The sequence below is a fragment of the Panonychus citri genome, unplaced genomic scaffold (genome assembly GCF_014898815.1).
Source record: "Panonychus citri isolate SS breed McGregor unplaced genomic scaffold, ASM1489881v1 Contig00139, whole genome shotgun sequence".
NCBI lineage: Eukaryota > Metazoa > Arthropoda > Arachnida > Trombidiformes > Tetranychidae > Panonychus > Panonychus citri.
In genome coordinates, this window is record NW_026515544.1 from 428,532 (window position 1) to 454,734 (window position 26,203).

At 35.9% G+C, this 26,203-nt stretch overlaps 4 protein-coding genes across 4 annotated transcripts; 1 reads left to right on the plus strand and 3 right to left on the minus strand.

Annotated features, from left to right (window-relative positions):
* Nucleotides 1–2,809: 2,809 nt before the first annotated feature.
* LOC128393973 (cuticle protein 14-like) lies at nucleotides 2,810–3,623 on the minus strand. Its single transcript, XM_053354208.1, has 2 exons — nucleotides 3,065–3,623; nucleotides 2,810–3,026 (listed from the first exon to the last, which is right to left on the minus strand). Exons 1-2 carry the CDS (start codon nucleotides 3,451–3,453, stop codon nucleotides 2,810–2,812), a joined length of 606 nt encoding a protein of 201 aa, XP_053210183.1. The 5' UTR covers nucleotides 3,454–3,623.
* A 471-nt stretch (nucleotides 3,624–4,094) lies between these two features.
* Nucleotides 4,095–26,122, minus strand: LOC128393959 (ryanodine receptor-like). Its single transcript, XM_053354193.1, is given in 15 exon segments — nucleotides 4,095–4,828; nucleotides 4,917–5,063; nucleotides 5,135–7,150; nucleotides 7,265–7,330; nucleotides 7,467–8,354; nucleotides 8,438–8,774; nucleotides 8,841–8,953; nucleotides 9,449–11,585; nucleotides 11,653–12,336; nucleotides 12,338–16,195; nucleotides 16,277–17,978; nucleotides 17,981–19,864; nucleotides 19,867–20,434; nucleotides 20,597–21,088; nucleotides 25,466–26,122. Coding segments are annotated over 15 exon segments (15,567 nt in total). The 5' UTR covers nucleotides 25,520–26,122; the 3' UTR covers nucleotides 4,095–4,207.
* On the minus strand, nucleotides 22,197–23,053 carry LOC128393974 (uncharacterized). Its single transcript, XM_053354209.1, has one exon. It carries the CDS (start codon nucleotides 22,975–22,977, stop codon nucleotides 22,321–22,323), a length of 657 nt encoding a protein of 218 aa, XP_053210184.1. The 5' UTR covers nucleotides 22,978–23,053; the 3' UTR covers nucleotides 22,197–22,320.
* LOC128393980 (cuticle protein 14-like) lies at nucleotides 23,375–24,180 on the plus strand. Its single transcript, XM_053354216.1, has one exon. It carries the CDS (start codon nucleotides 23,463–23,465, stop codon nucleotides 24,033–24,035), a length of 573 nt encoding a protein of 190 aa, XP_053210191.1. The 5' UTR covers nucleotides 23,375–23,462; the 3' UTR covers nucleotides 24,036–24,180.
* Nucleotides 26,123–26,203: the final 81 nt, after the last annotated feature.

Genomic DNA, 26,203 nt, shown 5'->3' on the forward strand with positions numbered 1-26,203 from the left:
TGTAGACACATAAAGGAAAAAAATTTAGGCAGAAAATGAGACAAGATAAGATGATGTTGTTGTTGGTTGATGAGAGAAGGTAAAAAGCTTTATTATGTTGAAGGTGTTGATGATAATCTTGGTGATTCTGGTGATTGGTGGTTGTGGTTGTGGTTGATGTTGAACTAATTTGAATAAAATGATGAGGATTGAGATTTGATATCACTGATTACACTATTTTCCTCTCGGTGGGACCTCCAAAATGAAGACAATCGATGATTTGATTAAACTTATTACTTTTATCGGTTATTTGAATTCTATTCTGTGATTAGTTAAAAGTCTTAATGACTAAGATTAACGTCTTCAGAATGAATTGAGTTTACATAGATACGATTCTACTTTTATACCCAAAATTAGGTACAAAGTTTCTAATTTTTGACATTGATTGATTAAGTTTTCGTTGCCAAAAACAAGCTAATTAATTAAAACTTTGACAATTTTCCGTTTTTTTAGAAAGTGAAGGTGACATTATGCTATTTTTGTTACAATCTTAGATAATATTAATTAACATTATTATTAATATCAATTAATAATATTAATATTAGAGTCCGTTCATTTGGTCGAACCACTGCCGATTTAACTTTCCCACTTGGTGTTTCAACTTCTGAGGTTTTCTCTGTGTTTGGGACCAGGGGAGGATTTGATCCTGGTGCTATTGATTTGGTCTCCTTCCGTCATTTAGCTTTGTCAAATTTTGACGATTTGGCTACTTTTATTAGTAATAATGGGCGCTGGAGATTTAACTTTAGTTGATCATCAGAACGGTTTTTTGGACTCGAATCGCAACATTGCTGTGATGGTTCGAGGTTTGAAGTTATGGTAACCGGAGCAATTTTTGCAAACGCTTTGATTTTTGCATTCGTTTGAGGTGTGTTTACCTATTTTGAGGCATCTTTGACATAATATTATATCAAATTGGTCTACAACCTTCATTGAGTTCATCATGATATTCATGTATCCATGATTATCTTGAATGTCTGATCTTATATTTGGTGTTACTTTCGCTATTAAATCCCTCACATTATTATTAATAATAATTTTACATGGAAAAATTGATTCCTGATTCATATTCCTGTTTGAGATGATTATTTTTTGTTTTAGTGTTTGCAAATCATTTGGAAAATCACGTGGAATATTCCTGATTCTTATTTTTGGTAGTTTCAACTTCTTAATATTAATAATAATGTTAGGGATTTTCTCTTTGTATTATCAACCGCAAATAAATGACAAATAGTTTGCGTAACTATGGCTTTTTCCCTCTAATCAGAATTTACAATAGCTGATAATTCAATCAATTTTATACTTTTTATTTGTTTTATTTGTTCTTTCACAAATTTATCCAGGCTTTTAGATATATACTACAATAAGGTCGAGAATTGGACAAAAAATATAAATATTTTCGAAAAAGACTTTATAATAATACCTATTAACGAATCCTGTCATTGGTTTTTGGCAATATTATGTTATCCAAGAGAAGTGTCATTAATGAACGAAATTTTTCCGAACCAAATTGAAAAAAATCTCAAAAGGTATTAGGTCAACACACCAGTACATCAGTTCAAGCTGAGATTAACTCAATCCTTTTCTTTTGATTTTTGTCTTTCTTCAGACCGTGTATACTGTTTATGGATTCATTTCAAGGTTCTCATAGTTCATCATATTTAATAGTTTAATTGGGACAGTAAAGCTCAATTAAAAAAATGTAATCATTTTTCTTCCAAAATCAAAATTTCAGCTTACTTATTGCCTCCACTGTATATCGAGTAGAGTACTTGTATTTTATTTTTTGATGATTTTCTATTTTCTTTGTTATTTTTGAATCGTTTAATTGTTTTGATTGATACCTTATATTTATTTTTCACATAATTCAATCCAAATTCACAATAATCATTGAGCAGATTAATTTTTCACTAATCGTCAACTGTCTTTGAATAATTTTGTTCACATTTAAAGAAAAATGTTGCATAATCGAATAAAAAACACGAATTTCTCTTAACAACAAACTTAAGCTCATGGATTTACCTTCGAGAGTAATTTATCTCAGCAGTTGAGAACAATATGGTTATAGTTTATTTGCAAGCTACTTCAACAAATTTTAATCTATTAATAATACTAAACTGTATATTCAATTCAAATAAAATATTCATATTCATACTAACAACAAATAATATGATCTATTCCTAATAAATATTGAGCTGAAATAAATTGGTCTGTTTTTATCTTGAACTTAAAAACTGTTCAGTTTATGAAAGTTTATAATGGCTGACCTAATTGTTGATTTGAATGAACTTTAACAACAGAAAGTTGTCTAGAGTGAATAAGTTTGACAGTTGATTTAATATTGATCAAATTTCTTAGCTGTTATACATTCATTATGTTGTCATTCGAATTACTTTCTTGATGGCGATATTGCTGCTTTTCATGATAAAGTCTTTCCAAAACATAGAATTCATCAATTTAGACTCAGGCTGAGTAACTTTTGAGTGTTTTAAGATTAACAGAATTTATTTCAAGCTGACGAAATAATTCACTTGATCGAAACTAGTCCAAAAATGAGTAATAACACCAAGAGCAACACTGAAAAGTTTTCGATGGCAAACTAATAGTACTATTGTTTGACAATAGAAATGTAAAAATGAATGTTTTTTATTGCTACGAGAATTAAATTAATAAATTAAGATTTAAATAATAAGTGAGCGATCAAAATATACAAGAGATTGGAATTGGTTAGAGGTTAAGAGGAGAAGATGAGATTATTGACAAAAAGGTCTTAATTTTTGGCCCAATTGTCGTGTTTGTTTTCTTGTTTCCATGAATCTTTGTTATTCCAAGAATCTTTGTTATTCCATGAATCGTGATTCTGTCCGTGGTATGGACCATGTTGGTATTGGTTTTGATATTGGTTTCGGTGTTGGTTGTAATTGTTGTATTGGTTTGGGTATTGGTTTCCATTGTTCCATGAGCCAACATGATGACGACCATCATGATTGTAACCATCATGGTGATTGTAATGGTTTCCTTGTTTCCTGAGATAATATTAGTGTAACTGTGACCAGAAGGATCAGCACCATTGTAAATGGCATCAGCAGAGTCGATTGAGTCAACAGATGGTTCGTTTGAGTCCAATTTAACTCGGAATCCACTTTTATCGGCAATATAGTTAACAGTTCGGTGACGACCATCGGCAAGTTTAAGTCCATATGAACCGTGGACATTACCCCAACCATCACCAGATTCTTGTCGGTAGTTGGATGATCCCCAAGGATCATTGATATCATAACCAAAATTGTATTTTCCACTCACATCTTGGTTTCGATAAATTTTACTCTGACCTCCGTCACCGTGATTTGTAGCACTAATTGTTGTAGAAAGAGCAACAAGAGCAAAGAAAAGAATAGCAACCAATTGATTCATTGTTGTAATAGAAAAGTTTTAAATGTTTTCGTTTAGTTGTTGTTGTTGTTTTCGTTGTTGATTTGGACAGTTGAATGATAATTTCTCGAAACTTCTCTCGTTTTATATAGTAGACGAAAAACGGTAATAACAATTTTAGAATATCTCAAGTACATATCGAGTGAGAATAAGGAACGAGTAAGACACAAATTAAACGGTAGTTAAGATTAGATGGAGGTTAAAGATCAAAATAAGTTCATTATGATGATTGTCACACAATTTGAATCTTACGAAAGATGGTCGAAATTCACCATTTCATCAGCATTCAAACAACTCAATTGTCTAATACGAGTTTGATTATAAACATCAATTAGTTTGAGAATGTTTGAAATGAGATGAGAAACCCACAAATTATAAGAAAGGTAATTAGATTTTCATTTTCTTGATACAGTCGCATACCAGAAAATATTAATACGTTTACCGGAAACTTTACAATAGATTGTGATTTACTTACGAAATAGTAAGACCTGTTTTCTGATTTTAGTGAACTCTGTATTTTTCATAATCAAATATAAACAAACTGTGTTACAAAAAGCAGACAAATTTCCGAGAACTCGACTGGTGATGAAAAAACTCTAAGGCCGAAACGGTAATCATAACAATAGATGGATATCTTTTTTTAAAAATGCGAAATAAACGATTTACATAAATGATAATACATTTGATTTGGTGAGTTTATCTAAAAATTTTCATCTCAAGGGAGAGGTAAAAGGTTTCATCCAGCACCAGAAAGCTCATCTTCATATTGTTTTCTGAAACATTCACCAACCGGAAAGAAGTCCCAACATCTTTTCTGATAAAGTTCCCATACATAAGTTTCTTGACCAGTGTAATCAGTATCAGGTTTGTTGATTAAATGCATTAAAAAGAATAGATAATTTGCCAAATTATGTTCCTTCATAACATGAGTTTCAAATCCATGAGGTGTCTTATCGAAATAATCTTTACCAATTCCACAGATGAAGCAATTAGCTTCCATATCATCGACAACCGATTGTAATTGGCCTCTTAATTCACCGAAAGCATCGATAATTAAACCTTGAATAATCGCCACAAGAATAATGATAACAAAGACAAAGAAAGTTATATCAAAGACGATACGATAAACTTCATAATCGTCTCCGTCCGGTGGTTCAATAACATCACCAATTCCACCACCGGCTCTTACACCCTGATAAATGTTGAAAACGAAACAAGTTAACATTGAGTGACACTTCTTAGCAGGCTCAGCTTCTTCATCGTCATCTCCTTGGACATAAAACTTTCTAAAGAAATTGAAAGCAATAACGGTGTACATGTAGACTACAATGATCAATAGCATAACTGTCAACACCAACTAATGTAATAGAAAAGTAAGAAAGCAGAAACAAAAATTAATTTAGAACATTTCATCAAAAGAAATTATATTAACTGATTGATTTTACCTGTTTTCCATTGTGTGTTACAGACTGAAGAATGGTAGCAAGAGTCTTAATTGCGAATGCAATATCCAACAAATGAGCAGCAAAGAAAAAGTAATTAAAGTTACCCATCACCGAGAAAGAGAGATACCATAAGTTATATAAAAATGTCTGAAAGAGAAAAGAAAATTGAAAGTTTTCTGTTAATCTGTTTTCTATTGTCCATTTGATTGACCACTTACACTATCAGTTATCGTTACACCGGCCTTCCATATTTGGTATTTAAGGTCAATTGTGGAGAAAAAAGAAAACCAGCCAGTAGCATCTTCCGGTTTCGCTGAGATTCCACCTTTGTCCATTCCAAGGATGTTGCTTATTTGATCGTAATCATATTGCTCTGAATAAGTTTCCCGAACTCTTTTCTTAACAAATTTGTCCCAATAATTGACCGGGAACGAAGGTGTTGATATCACTAGTTTATCCCAATGAGCTTTTATATCATCATCTGATTCACCTGAAATATAAAGACCATCAAACTCCATTGACCTGGAGATTTCTTTCTCTCTCTTGAAAATGGCTAAAGGTAGTTTAAGATGATAATAACCGATTAACATGAAAATAGCAAGCATTGAATGAGCAACAGCTAATATCCTCATTATTGGTTCGAGGTAGAATAATCTTTCCTCTATTGATACCCATTCCTCTAGTTCGTCATCATTATCACCACCACCACCCTCATCGTTTCCGTCTCCGCTTGACATTTCTATTGAATCACCTGAACTGAAACCTGAACCCGAACCTGATCCTGAACCTGATTCACTTCCATCTAGGTCAACCAATGGTGTATTTGTGACTCGATAAAAGAGAAGAATAAAATTAATGATAAACGCTATTGACAATGCGATGTACTTCATGGTGTAAAAGTTTCGAGCTAAGAAACAGATAAATCGATGAGCATAATTTCCAAGGTTAAACGATGAAAATAATGGAACTGATTCAACTGGCTTCGAAAGTTCTTCTTCTTCAGATAGTATGGGCAAGGATTTATCGTCGATATTTTCAGATACTTGATCAAGTACTAGACGAGATTCAGTGCGAGGTTCAATAGTTGATGAACTCACTGCAGAGATTGATGAATCTTTCTGTTTTCTATCTTCACCCTCTTTTCCAGGTTCTATCGTTTTACCAGACAATCCGATATCTTTTTCATCTGTGCTTCTACCATCAACTACTCCATCAGATGAACCATTTCCTACTTGTTTATTGGCTACTGAATCAATGGTCGGTACAATTGGAGCTTCAATAGAAGCTACAGCTCCTGCTAATGGAGTAACAGTTCTATCAGGTAATGTAAAGGCACTTGGAACATGTACCAATGCTTTGGTTGGCTCATCTTCATCAGCATCAACAGGTCCAGCGATTGGTTCACCAGTCATTAAACGAAGTATGAAACGAAGAACATATTTAACTAGGGAATAAACAGAACGGCTACAGAAAAGAAACGATCGTCCAATTGTTCGGAAAAATCCAATAATCAATTCTGGTAGAGATTTTTCCTTCATTGCATGAAGCTGCTTCTTTAGATTACCCGGAGTTAGATAACTTAATATGGACCAAATTTTGGAGAAGATGAAAGTCAAAAAATTCTTAAATGGATCTAAAATTGACGGGGGTTTCTCTTCATCTCCCAGGAACGGATATTCTGCTGAAGTTTTGGGTTCTTCTTCTTCTTCCATTGAAATGGAAGCAGCATGTTGCATCTCAAAGATCGCATCCTCACAGAAATTAACGAACAATTCAAGTTTCTCCTTATCACCACCTTCGGTAATTATCGAGTAGAAAAAGGCTCTTTTCGATTCCTTAATCTGTGGTTTCTCCCATTGATTAATTGAAGATTCTTTAATCTCAAAGTAAACTCTTTCAACTCTTTTAGAAGATCCCATGATTTCAATTCTACCCAAAAATGGTTCGAAATAGGTTAGGACGGAAGATGCAATTTCCAAGAAACGTTGAAGTCTTGGGTCACTTGGCATATGCTCACTTAGATTAGTTAAAAGAACAGCTAAATTGAAGCCAATTTCTTTTGCTGGATTATGAAATCTTTCAGTTAATTCGCGATAATCTATTAATCCATCGTGATTAGGTTCACAACAGCTCATAATATAGTCAATTTCATCTGGAGAATATTTTTTCTGCTGTTCTATTGCTTTCTTGAAATCTTTCATTGTCACCCATCCAATTTGTTTTTTGTCAATTTCCTAGAAAAACAAAACAAAGTAATCAATTAGCATCATCGATATTCATCAATCAATATTATCTTATATCAAACAATCAGATTGATTTTGTCTGATTGTTTGATTTCTCTTTCTTACCTGGAAAGTTATGGACGAAGTAAGTTCTTTAAGCTTCAAGAAGATGTCGAAAAATTTGAGGATAAGCTGTTAGAGAGAAAGATATTAAAAATGGAATTAAAATCAAACATCAAGCTAATAAAATTCTGTTGGAATTACATGGTAAATGACAAATTAAATATTGATCATTATTTTTACTAAATTCGATGGATAATAAGATTACCTCAACATTGCCAGAAGATTCAACCAAAGTGTCAACCATTTGCCGTCCAATGGTTCCATTGACAACATTACCTTCCAACATGGATAACATCATGACAACCATTTCTTTCTGTAGGTCAAGTAGCTCAATTAAAAGGTCAAGTTGATTGGAATTTTTAGAAAGTTTATCCTGCATGTGAGCAAAAAGGAAAAGGAAACCACCAACGGCATCCCAAAGCCTGGAATGTGCAAGAGCCTGTTGATTACCCTGACAAGGCCCTTGAATTGATTCGGTTAAAGTCGAGAAAACTTGTTTGGCCACTGTAATCGCTTTGCAGAAATTTTCTTGACCAGAGGGATCGATACAATCTTTACTTGAATAATGCCAATAAAAGTCCATCATTGATTCTTGTAATCTCAATAGATAATCAACCGTAATGATGATTACATTTACTGTAGTTGTATTACCCGCTTGAGTACGAAGATAATTTTGAAAATCTAAATTGTGACCTTCACAAAGAAGCTGAATAAATCTGAAAAGAACACAAGTAAACTCAGAATCATGCATATTCTTTTCTCCAGCAGTTCCTTCCGATCCAACTCCAAGGCCTTCGGCTTTTTGATTCCTTTCAAAAGCATCCAAATCAAGAACAGAACATGAATTCATAAGACCAGCGATCGAAGTGAAAAAACCAACATCCTTTTTATCCTTGAGATGTTTCATCATTCTTTGCTGAATATCAGTATTACCTCCTCTCAGAATTGAAATTCCCAATTTGAGTGTATGCAAAACCATATCAGTCTGAATACCCTTACAGTTTGATATGTACAACAAGATCATTTCGGCGATACCTCGATCAGCAAGACGCGATTGTTGAAACAATAATTTTTGCTTCTCTAATTCTTGTTCCTTTTTTTTGAATAGAAAATGAATTTATATCATCATTAGTGTTTTTCTTGACTTGATTTTATCATTTTCTCTTGGTTACTTACATGAATAGACGCACCACCCTCCTCTTCATCGCCACCCTCTTCTTCCTCTTCCTCTTCTACCCCACCGCAACTCTGACTGAAAAGATGAGCATATTTCATGAATAGTTCGTCTTCCTTGACTGCTGCTCCATGTTCCGTTGTCGCTTTACGACTGAAGGTGGTCATTAACTGAGTCAATGGATCAGGTTTATCCTCGACGACAACTTCGGTTCCTTTATTTTGTTCATGTTCCTCGAACGATTCAGTTAGATCTTCAATCAACTGTTCTTGGCCATTATTCTCTGCGTTCAACCACAGCTCATTGTAAGTTCGTAAAAATATATTGATGGCCCGATGTCTATGAAAAGAAAATATTAACGAGTTGATTATTCTAATTGTTCCAAGAAAAGTAAATAAAACTTACCTTGGTAATTGATGGAGCGAAATCATTCTGAAACAAGCGATTACCGCTCTTTTCCTCTGGGTAGAAACACAACTTCGATAAACACCTTTCTCTTTTTGTGACGGATGATCGATCTAAACGGAAGATATTAAATCGAGTTATAAGAATTTTGATCTGTAACTATTTTACCAAAGAGTCGCAGATATCGAATAGTAATTGTCAATTCTAATAAAACCCTAAGTGACCAACTACCAATGAATTATCGTTGCCTTTTGTATTTCAACTATTTTCTGATCCTAATCATTTTCTTTAATCTTAATCATTAGAAAAACGATAAGCTTCTTATCGAACGCAGTTAATTCTTATCACGATTTGATTTCTAATTCTAATGACTTTCACCATTTTAAATCAGTTAATGATGATCAACTCGACCTTGAGGTTAATCAGTGTTTCGTTTTCACCTCAGCTCATTGCAATGTCACATACTTTTGTAAGAGATCATTTTTCTCATTATTACTGTTGTTTCTGTAATCAATTGACTTATTTATACTCTAGTGAGAGATGTTGTTTCTTCCCAATTCGTTGTTTCTTATTCATAGAAAATCCTGAGTAAATCCCTTGATACTTACCATATGGAGTCCGAAAAGGACCTTGGCCATAGCGATGATCCTTTCGACTAATAATTCTTGTGTTTTCTCTTTATCTTCAGCTTTAACGTTCTGAACCAGGACAAGATCCTTTCCGGTTCCTTTGGGTTCTTCAATGGCTCCTGCTCGCTGACTACCCAATTTATAATAAAGATAATGTTGCCATGACATTTCATCTGAAGGATCAATTTTATCTGGTAGATTAAGGGTGGTTCTAACATATTCGAAGATTCGACCTTCATTTTCTTTATGGAGAAATTTATCTTTAGCATGTTGAACAAGCTCCTGTTCACGACCCGCAAACAGATTCAGCCCAACGGGTAAAACACGCTTAAGTGCCGATACAATCAAGGAAGATGCGAGTTCCTTTTCTTTATCCCGTTTACCATCTCGTTTCTTTTTCTTTATCCTGCCCGAGGTCGCTTGAATGTCTGACTTGGTGATGACGGGTCGACCTGCTCTACCAGACCAGGGCATAATCAAGGCCAAATTATCGATCTCATTGGCAGAGATAAAGTTTTGCTCCTCTTTACGGAAATACTGTGATTTCGACCATTGGTTGAAAATGGTAGCCACACAATGATAAATCTGCTCCGCTTCTTTACAATTTTCTCGAAGCCAATGGTTCCTTTGGTGTTCAACGTATTTGATTAACATGGGATAAAATGAATAAATATCTCGAACGAGAAGATTAAATTCCTCCATTAATTGAGTCTCTAACTCAGATGTTTCATCCGATTGAGATTTAAGGTAACCTTTCATGGCATCTTCCCGATGATAAGCTCTATCGGCAATTTGGCGGATTCGCTCAGTTAAAGGTAAAACTGGATCAATTAAAAGTTCTTCCGATGGATTAACGATAATCATACCAGTGTGAGCAGGAAGGGTCACCATCCATTGATTACCAGTGTGTCCAACAGTATTTTTAACAAGATTTAAAATTGATTTTAACATTCTATTAAGGTGAACGCTAGTTACAGCGGTAACATGATTACCATCCGATGGATTGACAGAGTCTGGCCCTTGATTCCACCAGAATGAAAGGTAAGCACATAACAAGGGGAGGATAATGTCTATTGTGTGTGGTTCTTTGTGATACTTGGTCTCTGAATCGACATATTTCTCAAATTGGGACATTAAATCGTCAAGTGTCGGCATTGATGCTTCCAAATCTTGCATAACTGCCTGAGCTTCCAACGAATAATCTTGACTTCGAGAGTGAATACAGAATTTGTTATTCTTATTTAGATGTGGTTCTAAAAAGGCGACAGGAAAGGTTGCAGAAAAAGCGCCCAAACAATCACCAACTTGTCGTCGATGGAAATCGAGTTCAGCTTTGATGAATTTACGGTCCAATGTTAGATTAGGATTGGTACCGAAAGAGTAGAGGGAATTAAGGATTTTATAACAAGCAACCTGAATATCATTGAGCAGTAATTCACCACCAAACTCATTGGAGGCCAAGTGATCAAAAAGAGCGGTTAAAACGGGAAGTAAAACCAATTGAATATAATTAAGTGAAGATGATGTTTTCATTGTCGTTCCCCGAATGTGACTAAACCGTGAATTTTGTAAATTCGCAACACAATTAGCTAAATCATCGGCTGCATGATTGAAGAAAGTCAACATTGAAGTTTTAACGAAATCAGACGAGTTTCTAACAATAGTTCGAGCATCAGTTGCTCGAATAAGAACTTGGAGACATCGAACTGATATCTTGGCATCGAAACCCATAACTGAAAGTTTCGATCTAAAAAGAGCGGCCAATTTACAAAACAATGAAGCGACCATCTCTTTCTCTTTGGGAGTTGCAATTCCAAGTGCAAGTGTCGACTGGCCTGAAGCAGATTCGAGGAAAAATTCCTTATGAGCCTGGAAAAGTTTCTCAACAAGAGGAAGAACAACTTTCGAAAAGAATTTAATATCTCGACTTGATTGTTTAAAACTCATTCGCCTGGAATAATTAGCACTTGGTTTTAATAACTTCAAACTGATCGCCGCAGTGTCCAAGTATTGAAGAAGCCGTTCCAATAAGGATGACGCGAATCGAGTCTCAGCATGACCATGTAAACCACTTGATTCCTGTTTATTGTTATCTGATTCAGATTTATTGGATGATCTAAAACAGTTAAGGAAAGTTAATTGTTTCTATTACATGAATTTATTCAAATGTTCAGTTGACTTACTTGTAGACTTTGAATCCTTCATATTGAAGATATTTTAGTAGTTCTTGTGATCTATCACGATTTTTACGTTTCTCTTTGTCTGTTAGCAGATCGTATGGAACCATTTGGGGATGAATTATTCCACCAAGAGTTTCTTTCGTCTTTCTCGCCCAAATTTCATGAGCATTTTCCGCTAATCTCTCGGAAAGACTTTGAATATCTCGATTAAGCGTAAGACTTGATGTATCTACTGGTTGTGGACTGTAATCGTTAAGATTAGGCCTCATATCAGTTCGTGAATTGGCTCTACCGTTCATCTGGCTTGCATCCGTTTGATCCAATTCCCAACCAAGAGCTTGAAGTGTTTTAATTATATCGGTAATTGGCTCCTTGTATTTTTCCCTCTCATAATCAGTCAACATGTAATAAGGTCTAAGACGGGGATGAGTTTTTCTCTCCATACTCCAAGAATCCGCATAAGTCCAACCGAGCTCGAATTTCCTTTGTGACCATGAATCGTGATAATGTTCAGCGAATCGATTGATCAAGTTAACCAATCCCAATGCGAGATTAACACCACTAGTGTCCACTGGATTGGGAAGATAAGGACCATCATCACGAGTTGTTTTTGCGTGCAAGAAATCATCTGTAGACGAGGTCATTGAATAATCTGGTGGTAGAGCACAAGCGATGGCCGTTAAAACAAGTGCTTAACTTTCGCTCCTCTGCAGAAGCCGAACCAGATCCACCGTGACCATAATATCGACAGCACCTCTCATAGTGTAAAGTTAATAAACGAAGAGCTACCGTTGAATATTCTGTAAGGACGGAAACGTCAATGGTCAATTTACGAAGGAGACTCAGCAACATACTGGGTTGCATTTCATGAGTTAGTGCTACGAGAAAATCTGAAACACATTCTCGCTGTCCTTTGGTCAGTATTTTAACTTTGGACAATCTATAAACAGTATGTAAAGTAGCGTCCATCAGTGAAGCCCAATTTTCTGCATTCCCAAAATAATGAGAGTATTTGATCAGCAAAGGCAACACAGCATTACCAAGATAACGATTGAGTGCCAAAGCCATTTGAGATTCTGATCCATCATGACGTTCCATCATCGTTGCTGCTCGTAAATCGGGAAGAAAAGCATCTTCAAGAAGTCGGAAAAACACTTCTTGATTTTCGATACCATAAACTCGTTCTAAGAATAGAACAATTGATTGTTTGTGTTGTGGAAGAAAACCAATTGGTAGATCTGATTTGGTCATTGCTTCAGGCGATGAGAATATTGAAAATCTCAAAGCCAAAACTCCTTCTAGATCTTGCATTAGAACAAGCGATTTGAGGATTGCTCGAGCTCGAAGGCAATCATTTTTACCTAATGCAATTGTCGCAGCTTCAGGAGCACAACGTCCAAGTAAATCAACTAAAGCGCAATAAAAGTTGAGTATTGCTGCTCCCATGTCAATAAAATCTTCGTCCTCTTTTTCCTCCTCATTTGTAGTACCATTACTATGCTGTATTCCGTGTGCTTGCTCTTGGGCGTTAATTTTATCAGTCATTGCAATCGAGTCTTTAATTGCTTGTAGTAAGCCTTCACCTTCACCTCTTAATGCTGGACCAAGACATTCTGGTCTTCGAATCAACAATCGAATTACTAAATTTGCATTTTCTTCAACTGACTCACCGTTGACCCAGACACAAGTGCGGAAAAAGTCAAGGTATCGTTCACCTTCAACTGGATCCCAGCCTAAGTCAGGATAACCTTTATCGAGTAGCTCTTGATTAGATTGGAAACCACATTTGGATAGATAAACGGCAATTTTTTCCAAGTAGTTTTCTCGTAAGGCTAAGGCCAGTTCTGGATTTTCCATGACTGATGATGAAGCAACATCGAGAGGAGTTGACCCTCGAAGTGACGGACGTGAGAGTAAAATATTTGAATTTTGGAGTAAAAAGTCGAGATGTTGAAACATTGCCTTTTGATTGGTTCGACTTGACCGACAAAAGTAACATAAGAATCGACAAGTTGCCACAACCATAGCTGAAGTATCACCAATAGCAGTCGCTCCACTGGCCTCAGCGGGCATTTTACTTGTTCCTCCTGCTCCCGTTCCAGATCCAATCGCATTACCACTACTTCCAGTTCCAGCGGCTCCTCCTGTTCCACTCGATTGACCTGATGTACCACCAGACTCACCTTGTGCTCGCTTACTCAATGTATTTGTCATAATGTCCATAACATTTTCGTGAACACGAAGGATTTTTATCAAATCAGGATGTTGAAAGAATACTCGATTTTGAACCAAAGTCCATAAAGTTTCACGAACAATTTCCTCTTCCTCTGGACTCATCTGAACAGGAAGCAAAGCTCGAATAGTCGCCAAGTGTTGCAACAAACCAACGACATCGTCTTTTGAGGTATGAGAGATGACGTATGTCTGTTCTAGTGCTCTCATCAGCTCACCAACGCCATCGTAGCTTCTCAATAGTAGATAAAATAGCTGACGAATCAATTCTCGATCTTCAATTTCTGATTCTTGTGACCAATGTTTAACAGTGTCGACAACTTTTCGTATGAAAATTTCTTCTTGACGATTAACATTGTCTTTCTCGTCTGAAGCTGTTGCACCTTCAGTCGACGCTTTAACCACTTTGACAAATCCAATGATCTTTTTAGGCCAAGATAATTTTCCTTCTTCACCATTTTTCACCTCTAACGACAGTTCTTCTTCGTTACCTCCATCAAGGACAACTTTAGCTCGACTCATAAGATCCCCATGGAACAGGCTGAGACTTGCTCTAAGATCATCTCCAGTTGGACAATTTTCGGCTTGATCATCTTCCATATTCTTAAAGCCAAGTATCATTCTCATCTGTTCCTTTGGAGCACAACGGAATTCACGGGTTTTCTTTGCGGCCACAGCGGCAGGAAGGTCTTCCTGTTTAACTGAAGCGTATCGCCTAAATTGATCACCTTGAACATCATTTACGAATTGACTTGTAAATGAAATTATCGATTCAACTCGATGTCGCAGTTGAACATCGTACAAGTGATGAAGAATGTAGCACATTTGAAGTTTAACACCTTCGTCCAATGACATTTCTAGTAAACCTTTCAACTTGGTCTCAGCATCGAGAACATATTCTGGATCAAAAGTCGCAGGGTCAATGAGAATCAATAAACTTCCCAGGTCATTATCTTCAACGCAACCATTTAGCAGAAGTTTATCAATCAAACTTAGTAAAGGTACAAAAAGGTCAGTATTTGAACCACCAATTGGATCTCTCATTGGTCGATTGGAAAGCTTAACGGCTTCATCGAGAGCTTCCATAACGAAAGATTTTAGTTTTTCAACCGGAAAATAAGGAGCATTCAAACCTTTTACTGATTCGACTTTTTCTACCTTTTCAGATTGTTTCATTTGTGGTCGAATTGAGACCGAGGCAAGTGACGAAATTGAATTAGCCAGCGAAGCGTCACCTTTATACAAATCTTTAAGTTCGCTGCCTAAAGGTACAATGAATTCATTCTGTGTTAAAGATCGTGCATAAGCACCAGACTCTAAGTGTAGACTGATCAATAGATCGGCAAAGCCGGATCTTAATGGACCGGACATGTATTGTGACTGAATAGCATAAAGAAGTTGCTTCTCATCGACATGAGAACAAATTATGTGCGCTGCTCGAGTATTACCCTGGAAACATAAAGCACCATAGAGAGCTAATGTTCGTGCATGGAAGACCAAGAATTTCTCAGCTTCAATAAGTTCCAAGATATCAACACATCGATCTTCTTCCGGTATATGCAATGCCAACATGGAAACTGGATCATCAACCAGCATAGACCAACCTCGAATATCTGAAAGTTTAAGTGCATGAGGTTTCAAGTACATATTCGGTACTCTAGCCCATTGGTACCTTTGTAATGATTGAACTTTCAATCGAGGTGGACATTGAGGCGATAAGTGTTTTTCTGATGATCGAAGGATGGCAGCAGATAAGGGAAGAGTAGTCGCTGTTCGACCTAATTCGAATTGAAGACATTCTTTACTTGTCGCTTCAAAGAAAACTGCTGGAAACAATTTTGTTCCTGGTTCTAAGCGGAAAAGATACTTTGTGGGTTTATCGTCAGCAGTAAAGGTTAAAGTTCCAGTTGACAGATCAATGTGACATCCGACGAACATTCCTTGATTAGAACGACCGCCCGATTGTTCAATGTCATTAACGTCGTTATAAAGTTGACCAGCGTTTAAAATGTAACAATTTTGTCTGTCACAATACTCAGCGAGCTCACCATTTTCATTCCAAACTTGAATTGTTGCCCTTCGCACGGAATTTTTGTCAAAAGTTTTCTCATAGTGACGGAAGTTAGAAACTACCCAACCACAGTAGACATGATGTGGATCTTGGCCTGAAAAAATTCTAACTCCATAGAAATATTCATCGATAAGTTCAAGTGAAGCGGGATCTAGTTGATCAGAAGATTCATCTGGAAGAGCTTCGGATAAATTTGTTCGTGACCCTCGTCGAGTTAGTGGTATATTTGGACGATCTCCAGCCCTAATAATAGTAATAGAGAATTAATTATTTGATATAAACACAATCGAGTATTTGAGATGATTGCATTTCATTGAAACTCACCCAACATTCTGAGGTCGATCAGGAACTGCTGGAGGTATAAGCTGAGTGGCACTTGAAGCAAGAACACTAATCGTCGGTGGTTCAACCTCACGAGTTCGTGGTGATCTTGGGGGTAGTTGAGGCTCTCTTTTACCAAACAATCTAAATGGCGATTTAGCTCTTTTCTTATTATCTTCAGCTCCCGGTGTTTTTGATCTGTTCATTCTATTGAGAGTCTCGACGGAAGTGGCTCTTTTCGAGGCCAAACCTCCTCCAGTTTCTCTCATTAAAGCTTGAGCTTGACCCAATGAAGGAACTGTAAGTGCATTATCGAATGATTTTGTCTTTGTTAAAGATCCTGATCGACGATGACCATTTGATCTTCCATTCCAGCCATTTGCTGGACCAGAACCAGGTTGTGGGCTTTCAACATCTTCCGAAGCATCTTCTGAATAAGCCCTCTGTAAATCTTTAACATCGGCCATAGAGAATCCTGATTGAAGCATATGCTGCTCTAGATTACCTGGATGTCTAATACTGTTTCGATCTGCACGAGCTCTTCGTTGTCTTCTAACATTTTCATCAAAACGTCTTCGCTTTGTATCATCATCAATTAGCTCATTATTACAAGTCACTGGTAAGCTTAACCTTAACATTTCCCAAGAAACTTTTTCCTGTGTTTCAAATAATTTATGACTTATTTTGAGAGCAGGAGATGAATCAGAACCACCAGGAATTCGGGTAACCTCAATTGGTGAAGGTGTATCATCAACATTGATGAAAATGGGCTCATCTTTATTGTACCATAAAGTCATGGGGCGATTCATGTTCACACAGAAAGGCTGGAAACCCTCTTGTAAACCACAATTTGTAAAACACTTCAAAGCGTTTACATCTTGTCCTAATATGAGTCGTATCTTTTGACCTACAGATAAGGTTAAAGCGGGAACACAACCTTCTTCTCCAACAGCTACATCTGAAAAGGCCATTTCCCCTCCAGATGAATCGAGCAATAGTTCACCGTTCAGAGAGAAACTGATTGTTCGATCGCCAATATCAACCATACAACCAACAATATCACCAACTGCAACTGTTTTACCAAATGCTTCTGATGAATTGTTGTTATATTTTCGAGCTGAATGACAATCAAATCCCCAAGAATATTCATCAGCCCCAACCTCTTTGGAAGAGGAAAAGTGTAAACTTGCCCAACCCAAACGAATTGGTCCATCGGTTAATATTTCAACTTCGAAATACCATTTACCAGAAGTAACGGCATAGATTTTTTCTGCTCTATATGAGCGGAAATTTTCCTCTTTTATTTTGGCCTTACCCATAATATTATCGAATTCAGAAGCATCTGATGTCGGAGATTCTAAAACATATCCATAGGCCAGTAGCGTCTTGACCATTTCAGATGCGGTATCTCGATTTGCTTTTTTAATCAAATCGTCGACATACTTATAAGGCACAAGATGAGGGCTTCTTCTGGAATTTGGATCCTCAGAAAAACCATAAGTCCAATTTTGTTGAATTCTTTCCGCTGACCAGAGATTGTGAGTATTCTCGGCTAATAGTTCAATCAGCTCTTCAATTTTGGGAGTTATCTCTATAGAGCTCAAATCTAATGGCGCTGGACGATAACCATTAGACTGAAGATAAGGTACATTGGGTAGTCGAACCACTTTGATTCGTCCTGGTGGTTTGTCCATTGTTATACGAAACCAAGAGCAACAATCGTCTTTAAAGTTGAAAGAGCTAAATTTGTATCATACTTTTTCTCTTTGGCTGGCAAATGCTCGAAGGAAGTGAGACACGGGTGCTTAAGAGCAGCATCATCTCGAATATCAGAGAAAGTCCAGCCTGCATCAATTTTGGACATTGACCAGACTTCGTGAATATTTTCAGCCAATTTATCGCGAATCCCTTCAATGTATTGTGGTAAACTAACATAGTTTGTATCTACTGGATGAGGGACAAAAGCTGCATCATCGGTCAGTTCGAGTGCTGGACCAAGGATAATATTTTTTGATAATTCACCAAATTGAAAGCAAGGTTCAACTTGAAGTATCTGCCCAGGTAAAAGAGCTTCAACAAGAGGTGAGTGATTGAATGGTGGACCAAATTTGAGGCGTCCATGATCACCACCAAAGAGGAAACGGCATGAATATTTTGCTGAGAAACTGATGACCGGATAAAACATTCCAGATCCTGTGTTGAAGCCCTTGAAACACCCGCGGACTGGCAGCCCATTAACAGTGAATGTGATTAAGGGTATATTAAGATCAAGAATGCAACCAACAACATCACCTTTAACCAAGTGAGCTGATCCTTCAGGCACTGTTCTTACTTGATTGGGAACACCGGATGTCCAAAAAGAAACACCATCAAAACCGTAAGAAAATATATCATCTCCTACACCATTACCACCCCACTTGGGTCCTCCACCTGGATAAGGTACATACCCTGAAGTACTAGCCCATCCAACGCGAAAATGTGGTTCTAAATGAGTAACCTGCTCAACGTGATCAAGGGTCAACTCAAAGTACCAACGTCGATACATTGCCGACCCTTCAACTTTGCCAACATAGATATTGGGCCTCATTGATGTTACATGGTCAACAAGTCGTGTTTCAAATAATAAACTTCTTGAGGGTAAAAGATTATCACAGATATTGTTCTGAGAGCTTCGAACCGCTACACCATTACCCACACAAAGGGAACACAAAATGTCCAAAACTTTAGGATCACGTCCATGCTTTTCAAGAAGCGATATGATAACCTTAATGTGATCTTCTTTCATCATGTTCAATGCTTCCGGTGAATCAGTGAGAACACAGTGAAGTACATCCAGCATACCTGTACCCTCTCCACCGGCTTGAGAAGAGAATCGAGAAAATAACCAATCCAATCGATGAGCTTGAGCAAATTGAGCACAATTAGTGTGATTCCCTTTAATCACTGCAGCTAAAAGTTGATACAAATAAGAAGAGATGAGATCCCATGATGGACTTGATTCACCGCCAAGAAGAAGGTGTAATAACCCTTGATTGGTTGTCGTATTAATTTTATCGATTGTTTCCAGGATAAGATTAAGAATACCTTCTTCTTGGAATAAGTCTTGTCGATTTCGAAGAGCTTTCAGTCGAATTTGTTTCTCTTCGTGATCAATTTCTTCTTCTGGCTGCTCAAAGTAAGCGATTAAATCTTCAAGACACATAACCATTTCCTCTTGGTCACACTGAGGTAAAACAGTTTGATTTGCGATTTGATGAAGAGCCATCGATGAACCACCAACACCTCCGGTTCCAAGAGGTAAACTCGGAGGTGAACCTAGGCCACTAGTTGGACTTGTCTTTCCATGCATTGATCCACCATGATGCATTGAAGAGGCTCGATTCGAAGCCATTCGAGCTCCATGGACAAATCGCTGATTATAAAGACAATCTAGAATTCGAATAAATTTGTTGAACATGATGCCACATTTTCGAATAACTCGAGCTGTTTTCGCTTCTTCTTCCTGGGACCGAGAAAACTCTAGACCATCGTCCATTTTACCTTCTTCTGAAAGAATTGCTTGTTTTTCCTCCACCCGACCGATTCCTCTTCTTTTGTTTCATAGGAACGATAAGATAACCAGTAACCTGTCTCAATATGTTGTAAGAAAAACGAGGTGTCCCCATATTTGATCAATGGCAAACCGATGACTTCTTCCTCCTTCTCGTCAATGGCAATCTTTTTATCGTCTTTGTTTTGTCTTAAACAAAAGGCCGTTTCAGCGACTGTTGCATTTTCTCGAGCAACAAGGCAAACCTCGAATTTATCGGTCATTCCAAGATATCGTCCCGTCGTAATATGAACAATACGCAATGGATAACCCCAATTGATGAAACCGCCAGCCCATTTTGTACGAACTAGTTCAAGTCTCCATAAAGAACGAGCTTGAGACATAACCGGGCCACCCTCGTAAACAACCATGTTTTGTCCAGGAGATTCACCCCAATGTGCTGGAACTGTGAGACACTCATCGCCTCCATGGTAAAATCTTAAAACATCTCCACCAAAAACGAAGCCAACATTTTTTGTTCGACTGAGACCAGTCCCAAAAGGGGCCACAGACCAATGAGTCAATTTGAAACTCGCATCAACTATACTTCGTTCCTCCTCTTTGGCTGTGTGCTGTTCAGAACATAAATTTCATCATCATTGTCCATAGAATAGATGAAATTTATTCACAAGGAAATAAGAAAAAGGATGAAAAAGCTTCAATATTAATAATCATTCTTGATATTAATTGAATAAATGTGAGTTTTTCATTTCAATAATGAAAATGAAACTTACTAAATATCTTTCCGTTGCCACAGAGACCAGAATTATTTCATCACCCACTCTTACTTTTTCTCCTTCTGATCTTTGTTTACTTGCAGGGTGAACTGTCCACCAGCAAGTTTCACCTGTTGAATGTTCTTGAAGACCAACATCGAAAGCTAATTTATCACTTGATGAGCTTGTCGATGAAAGACACGCAAGGTACATTTTAGAATGACCATGACGAAGTAAAACTGCATGACCATAAAGCAAAGTTCTTGAACTTCCACCGGAAGCGCCTTTACTTCCACCACCTTCGGATGTACCTTGAGCTTCTGCAGTGACCATTTCTTGAAGAGCACGAACGGAAAGTGCTTGTTCTATCACGAAAACACATGATGACAATTCTGGTGGAAAATTTTTATCTGCTATATTTTCAAGGAAACAATGACGATTACCAAAACCTTCGGCCGCTAGACAAATACGAGTTCCCGTTGCCGTGCTCTGCAGGCAAACCATATCATCCTGGACGATAAATTAATTTAATATTAATCAAATTATTCTCAATTTAAACATTTACACACAATTGTAAAAATTTCCCTTTTCCACTAAGCATAAAATAGTAGATTATGTAACTATTGATCTTTTATGAACTTTATTATTAAATGTGTATGAATATTGGTCAGTTATTAATATTAATTGATATTGAAAAGATTGAATAACATTGTGGTCAATTTTCTAATTTCTATTCGAATTATTAACAAAATTATTGTACAATTTCTTTCAAGTTATATTCTGATAGTTATCATTCTGACATGGACATTACATGTATAGTGTTTCTTTGATAAGATATTACAGTCGTATCCACATTTATCGCAAGATTTGTGTTTAATTCATTACTGATATTTGAAATTTCAGCATTAAGAGTATTTTTGTTTTGTCTTTTTAGCTTGATTTTCTGCGATTACAAAATAATTCTGATCAAATTTAACTAATTTTAGGAATATTTTGATAATTAGCATTCGCTTCAGTTAATTCAGAGTCCTGCTGAGCTCTATTTGGATTATGATCAGCATCTTCAATTTGTAAAGAAAGTGTTTTCCGCTCTCTGTCTAATTCGAAATTTGGATTAGTTACAAAATAAAACGAAGAAGTTACGAAAATGCTAATAATACTAATTCTCAATCCTCATCATCATCTCTCTTTGTCTTTGTACATAAACTTGGTTTGGATGCAAAAAAGCAAGATCAACAAGAGATGAGGAAGAGCTTGAAGATTATGATGAGGATGTAGATGAACATTTGAATTTGGATGATGGGATGATGATAATGATGAACTAAAAAGGCTCAAGCTAAATTCAGAATTGGGTCGAGAAAGTAGACATCATGATAAAAAGATTCCTTAAGATGAATTGTAACAATCAAATTGTGTGTTAAATTACGGTTTTGGTGATAATCATCACAACTTTACATTTCTACGGTCAAGCCTTAGTATAATTGATCGCAGTACTTTATTAAATTTTATTGTCAAAATTGTGTACTGAAAAACGAAGTTAACGGGATAGATTAATCCAATCTGCTACAAAAATGTATCAAAAATCAAATGTAAAATAGATGTTTTTTATTGCTGCGAGAATTACATAAGAAGTTTCAAATTGGTTTGAAATTGAATTGCAAATTAAATAAATAATCGTGTGTACAAAAATATATTACAAAGGATTGGAGATGATTAGAGTTTTAGAGGAGAAGAAGAGATTATTAGGAAAGAAGCTTAGTTTTTGGCCCAATTGTCGTGTTTGTTTCCTTGTTTCCATGAATCTTTATTATTCCAAGAATCTTTGTTATTCCATGAATCGTGATTCTGTCCGTGGTATGGACCATGTTGGTATTGGTTTTGATATTGGTTTCGGTGTTGGTTGTAATTGTTGTATTGGTTTGGGTATTGGTTTCCATTGTTCCATGAGCCAACATGATGACGACCATCATGATTGTAACCATCATGGTGATTGTAATGGTTTCCTTGTTTCCTGAGATAATATTAGTGTAACTGTGACCAGAAGGATCAGCACCATTGTAAATGGCATCAGCAGAGTCGATTGAGTCAACAGATGGTTCGTTTGAGTCCAATTTAACTCGGAATCCACTTTTATCGGCAATATAGTTAACAGTTCGGTGACGACCATCGGCAAGTTTAAGTCCATATGAACCGTGGACATTACCCCAACCATCACCAGATTCTTGTCGGTAGTTGGATGATCCCCAAGGATCATTGATATCATAACCAAAATTGTATTTTCCACTCACATCTTGGTTTCGATAAATTTTACTCTGACCTCCGTCACCGTGATTTGTAGCACTAATTGTTGTAGAAATGGCAACAAGAGCAAAGAAAAGAATAGCAACCAATTGATTCATTTTTCTAATAGAAAAGTTTTAAATGTTTTCGTTTAGATGTTGTTGTTGTTGTTGTTTTCGTTGTTGGTTTGGACAGTTGAATGATAATTTCTCGAAACTTCTCTCGTTTTATATAGTAGACGAAAAGCTTGAAAACTGTTATTTTAAAGTTTCTCTTTGGTGAAAAAACTTGTACAAGTTTAAAGCATTCAAATCATGAGAAGCATTTATTTACTTGTTACGAGTCTTGTGACAATTATCATGATGAACTTTTCGCGATCTTTTACCACGATCTTATCTTAACTGCAGTTAATTTTGTGTCAGACGCGTTCCTTATTTCCCTCGATTAGTATTTGAGATATTCTAAAATTGTTATTCCCACTTTTCGTCTACTATATAAAACGAGAGAAGTTTCGAAAAAATTATCATTCAACTGTCCAAACCAATAACGAAAACAACAACAACAACAACTAAACGAAAACATTTAAAACTTTTCTATTAGAAAGATGAATCAATTGGTTGCTATTCTTTTCTTTGCTCTTGTTGCCATTTCTACAACAATTAGTGCTACAAATCACGGTGACGGAGGTCAGAGTAAAATTTATCGAAACCAAGATGTGAGTGGAAAATACAATTTTGGTTATGATATCAATGATCCTTGGGGATCATCCAACTACCGACAAGAATCTGGTGATGGTTGGGGTAATGTCCACGGTTCATATGGACTTAAACTTGCCGATGGTCGTCACCGAACTGTTAACTATATTGCCGATAAAAGTGGATTCCGAGTTAAATTGGACTCAAACGAACCATCTGTTGACTCAATCGACTCTGCTGATGCCATTTACAATGGTGCTGATCCTTCTGGTCACAGTTACACTAATATTATCTCAGGAAACAAGGGAAACCATTACAATCACCATGATGGTTACAATCATGATGGTCGTCATCATGTTGGCTCATGGAACAATGGAAACCAATACCAACATGGTCCATACCACGGACAGAATCACGATTCATGGAATAACAAAGATTCATGGAAACAAGGAAACAAACACGACAATTGGGCCAAAAACTAAGCTTCTTTCCTAATAATCTGTCTTCTCCTTAAAAACTTTAACCATCTCCAATCTCTTGTAATATATTTTTGTACACACGATTATTTATTTAATTTGCAATTCAATTTCAAACCAATTTGAAACTTCTTATTTTCTCAGCAATAAAAACTAGCATAATTCACATTCAATAAGAAAACGATTCATTTTCAACACTTTGAGTAATATTCAATCACAGATTCAGTTCGTCATATTCCAAAGCAATTATCTAAACACATCCATCATGTAGTCTGATCAATACAGATTCGATTGGTTTATTGAAATAAACTATTATTGACCATTCTCGACATAATTGTGATCAAAAGATTCCTAATAATTTCACGCTGAGCTTTACTCAACATTCCCTCGGTAATTTTTGTATCAATTCTTGATGATTCTCGTTTTCATCCGTTGTTTGGTCATATAAGCAATTAAATAAAGTTGGATTAATCTTCTCAATCACTCAATATACTCGTTACAACAAATCCCAAGTAATCTTTGAAATCATTTACACCAATAACTTCATGGCTTGACCTGAGAAATGTTGTGATGATCTTTTTCGACCCGATTCTGGATTTAGATTTAGCCTTTTTAGTTCATTATTGTCACCATCCCATCACCTAAATTCAAACGCTCATCTAAATCCTCATCCTCACGCTAATCTTGCTTTTTTGCATCCAAACCAAATTTATGTATTAAGACAAAGAGAAAAGAATTTGAAAGAGAGATGATGATGAGGATTGAGAATTATTATTACTATTAGTCTTATTATTAGCATCTTCTCATCTTCTTCGTCTTATTTTGTAACTAATCCAAATTCTGAATTAGACAGAGAGCGGAAACCACTTTCTTTCTAAATTGAAGAAGATGCTTATAATCATCACTTGCATCATAATACAGAAACAGAATTACAAAGATGATAAACACCAACTAATAGGTGAATTATTATTTATTGGTTATTCTTTGTATTGTCATAAAGATTTAGTATGTTCAATGTCTCGATTAAAATCGACTAAAAATATATTCCAAGATGTAATGAAATCGATTTAATCTAAGCCGAAAATATGACATAGGGCTATTTTTTATTCGAAATTGGACTCGACAGGCTCTGAATTAACTTAATCGAATGTTAATTAGTAAAATATTGCTAAAAGCAGTTAAATTTTATTCGAACCAGCAACTCGAGAAAACTTTTTTTTCGATATTACCAATAAGTTCTGAAGATCATGAAAGTTAATCAAAATTTAGATTCTCTTTACTAACTGTAATTCTATCAACACTATTGCGTATTAATCATATTGAAACTCTGTAAATATCAACAGATTGATCAACATTCAATTGATTAACTGAAACTGCTAATTTATCAAAATAAACAAAACATTTCAATCTAAATAAACAGGAAAAAATGAACTTACAGTTCGTAGGAATGAAACATCATCTTGTTCTGAACCAGCCTCAGTATCTCCCATGATTGGTTATAATTTTAAAAACAGTTCGAAGCTAAATTGTCTATAGTTCACTTCTTTCAATTTGATTGACTGAAAAATTTTCTCAAAATTGAGAAATGTTTTGTTTCCACTGTTGATTGGAAGTTTATCCAATTAATCACTTATCCATCATGTTATTGAAACAATGGAAAACACGTTCAACAATAGAGATAAATCATGATGATTTATTAAATTTCACCAGCAAAACACCAATACAACCATTTTAATTTCATTATTGAAATTGATCCATTGATTAATAATTTTGACAAAAATCACTTGAAAACATCAATTTGAAAAGTTTACGAAATTAGTATTTTGAAAATCGTAATTTTAGTCGTACTCATTAGTTGATTATCACTTTAGTCAATCAGTGAATTAACTTAATTTTAACACAGTTTAAGGTGAGAGAATAGTAATAAGTAAAAAAACTAATTGTTTTAACTTAACAATTGTTTATTAGGGTAAAAAAATAAAAGATAAACACGTAACATTATCAATTGCAAGCAACAAAATAACAATACTCGATGATGATGATGATTATCATCTTTGTCTTTCAATTTTCTCTTTCTTCACTATTCATAATAAAGGTGATGAGCATAAGCATCTTCTTCAATTTAGAAAGTGTTTTTCGATTTCTTTCTCTCTCTCTCTCTCTCTCATTCGAAA

Excerpts from the sequence above, each read along its gene's own strand:
- LOC128393973 (XM_053354208.1), bottom strand. The coding sequence starts at position 3,453 with ATGAATCAATTGGTTGCTATTCTTTTCTTTGCTCTTGTTGCTCTTTCT. Across the intron at positions 3,027-3,064 it reads TACACTAATATTATCTCAGG|TCATGATGGTCGTCATCATG; the intron begins AAACAAGGAAAC and ends TGATGGTTACAA.
- LOC128393974 (XM_053354209.1), bottom strand. The coding sequence starts at position 22,977 with ATGAATCAATTGGTTGCTATTCTTTTCTTTGCTCTTGTTGCCATTTCT.
- LOC128393980 (XM_053354216.1), top strand. The coding sequence starts at position 23,463 with ATGAATCAATTGGTTGCTATTCTTTTCTTTGCTCTTGTTGCCATTTCT.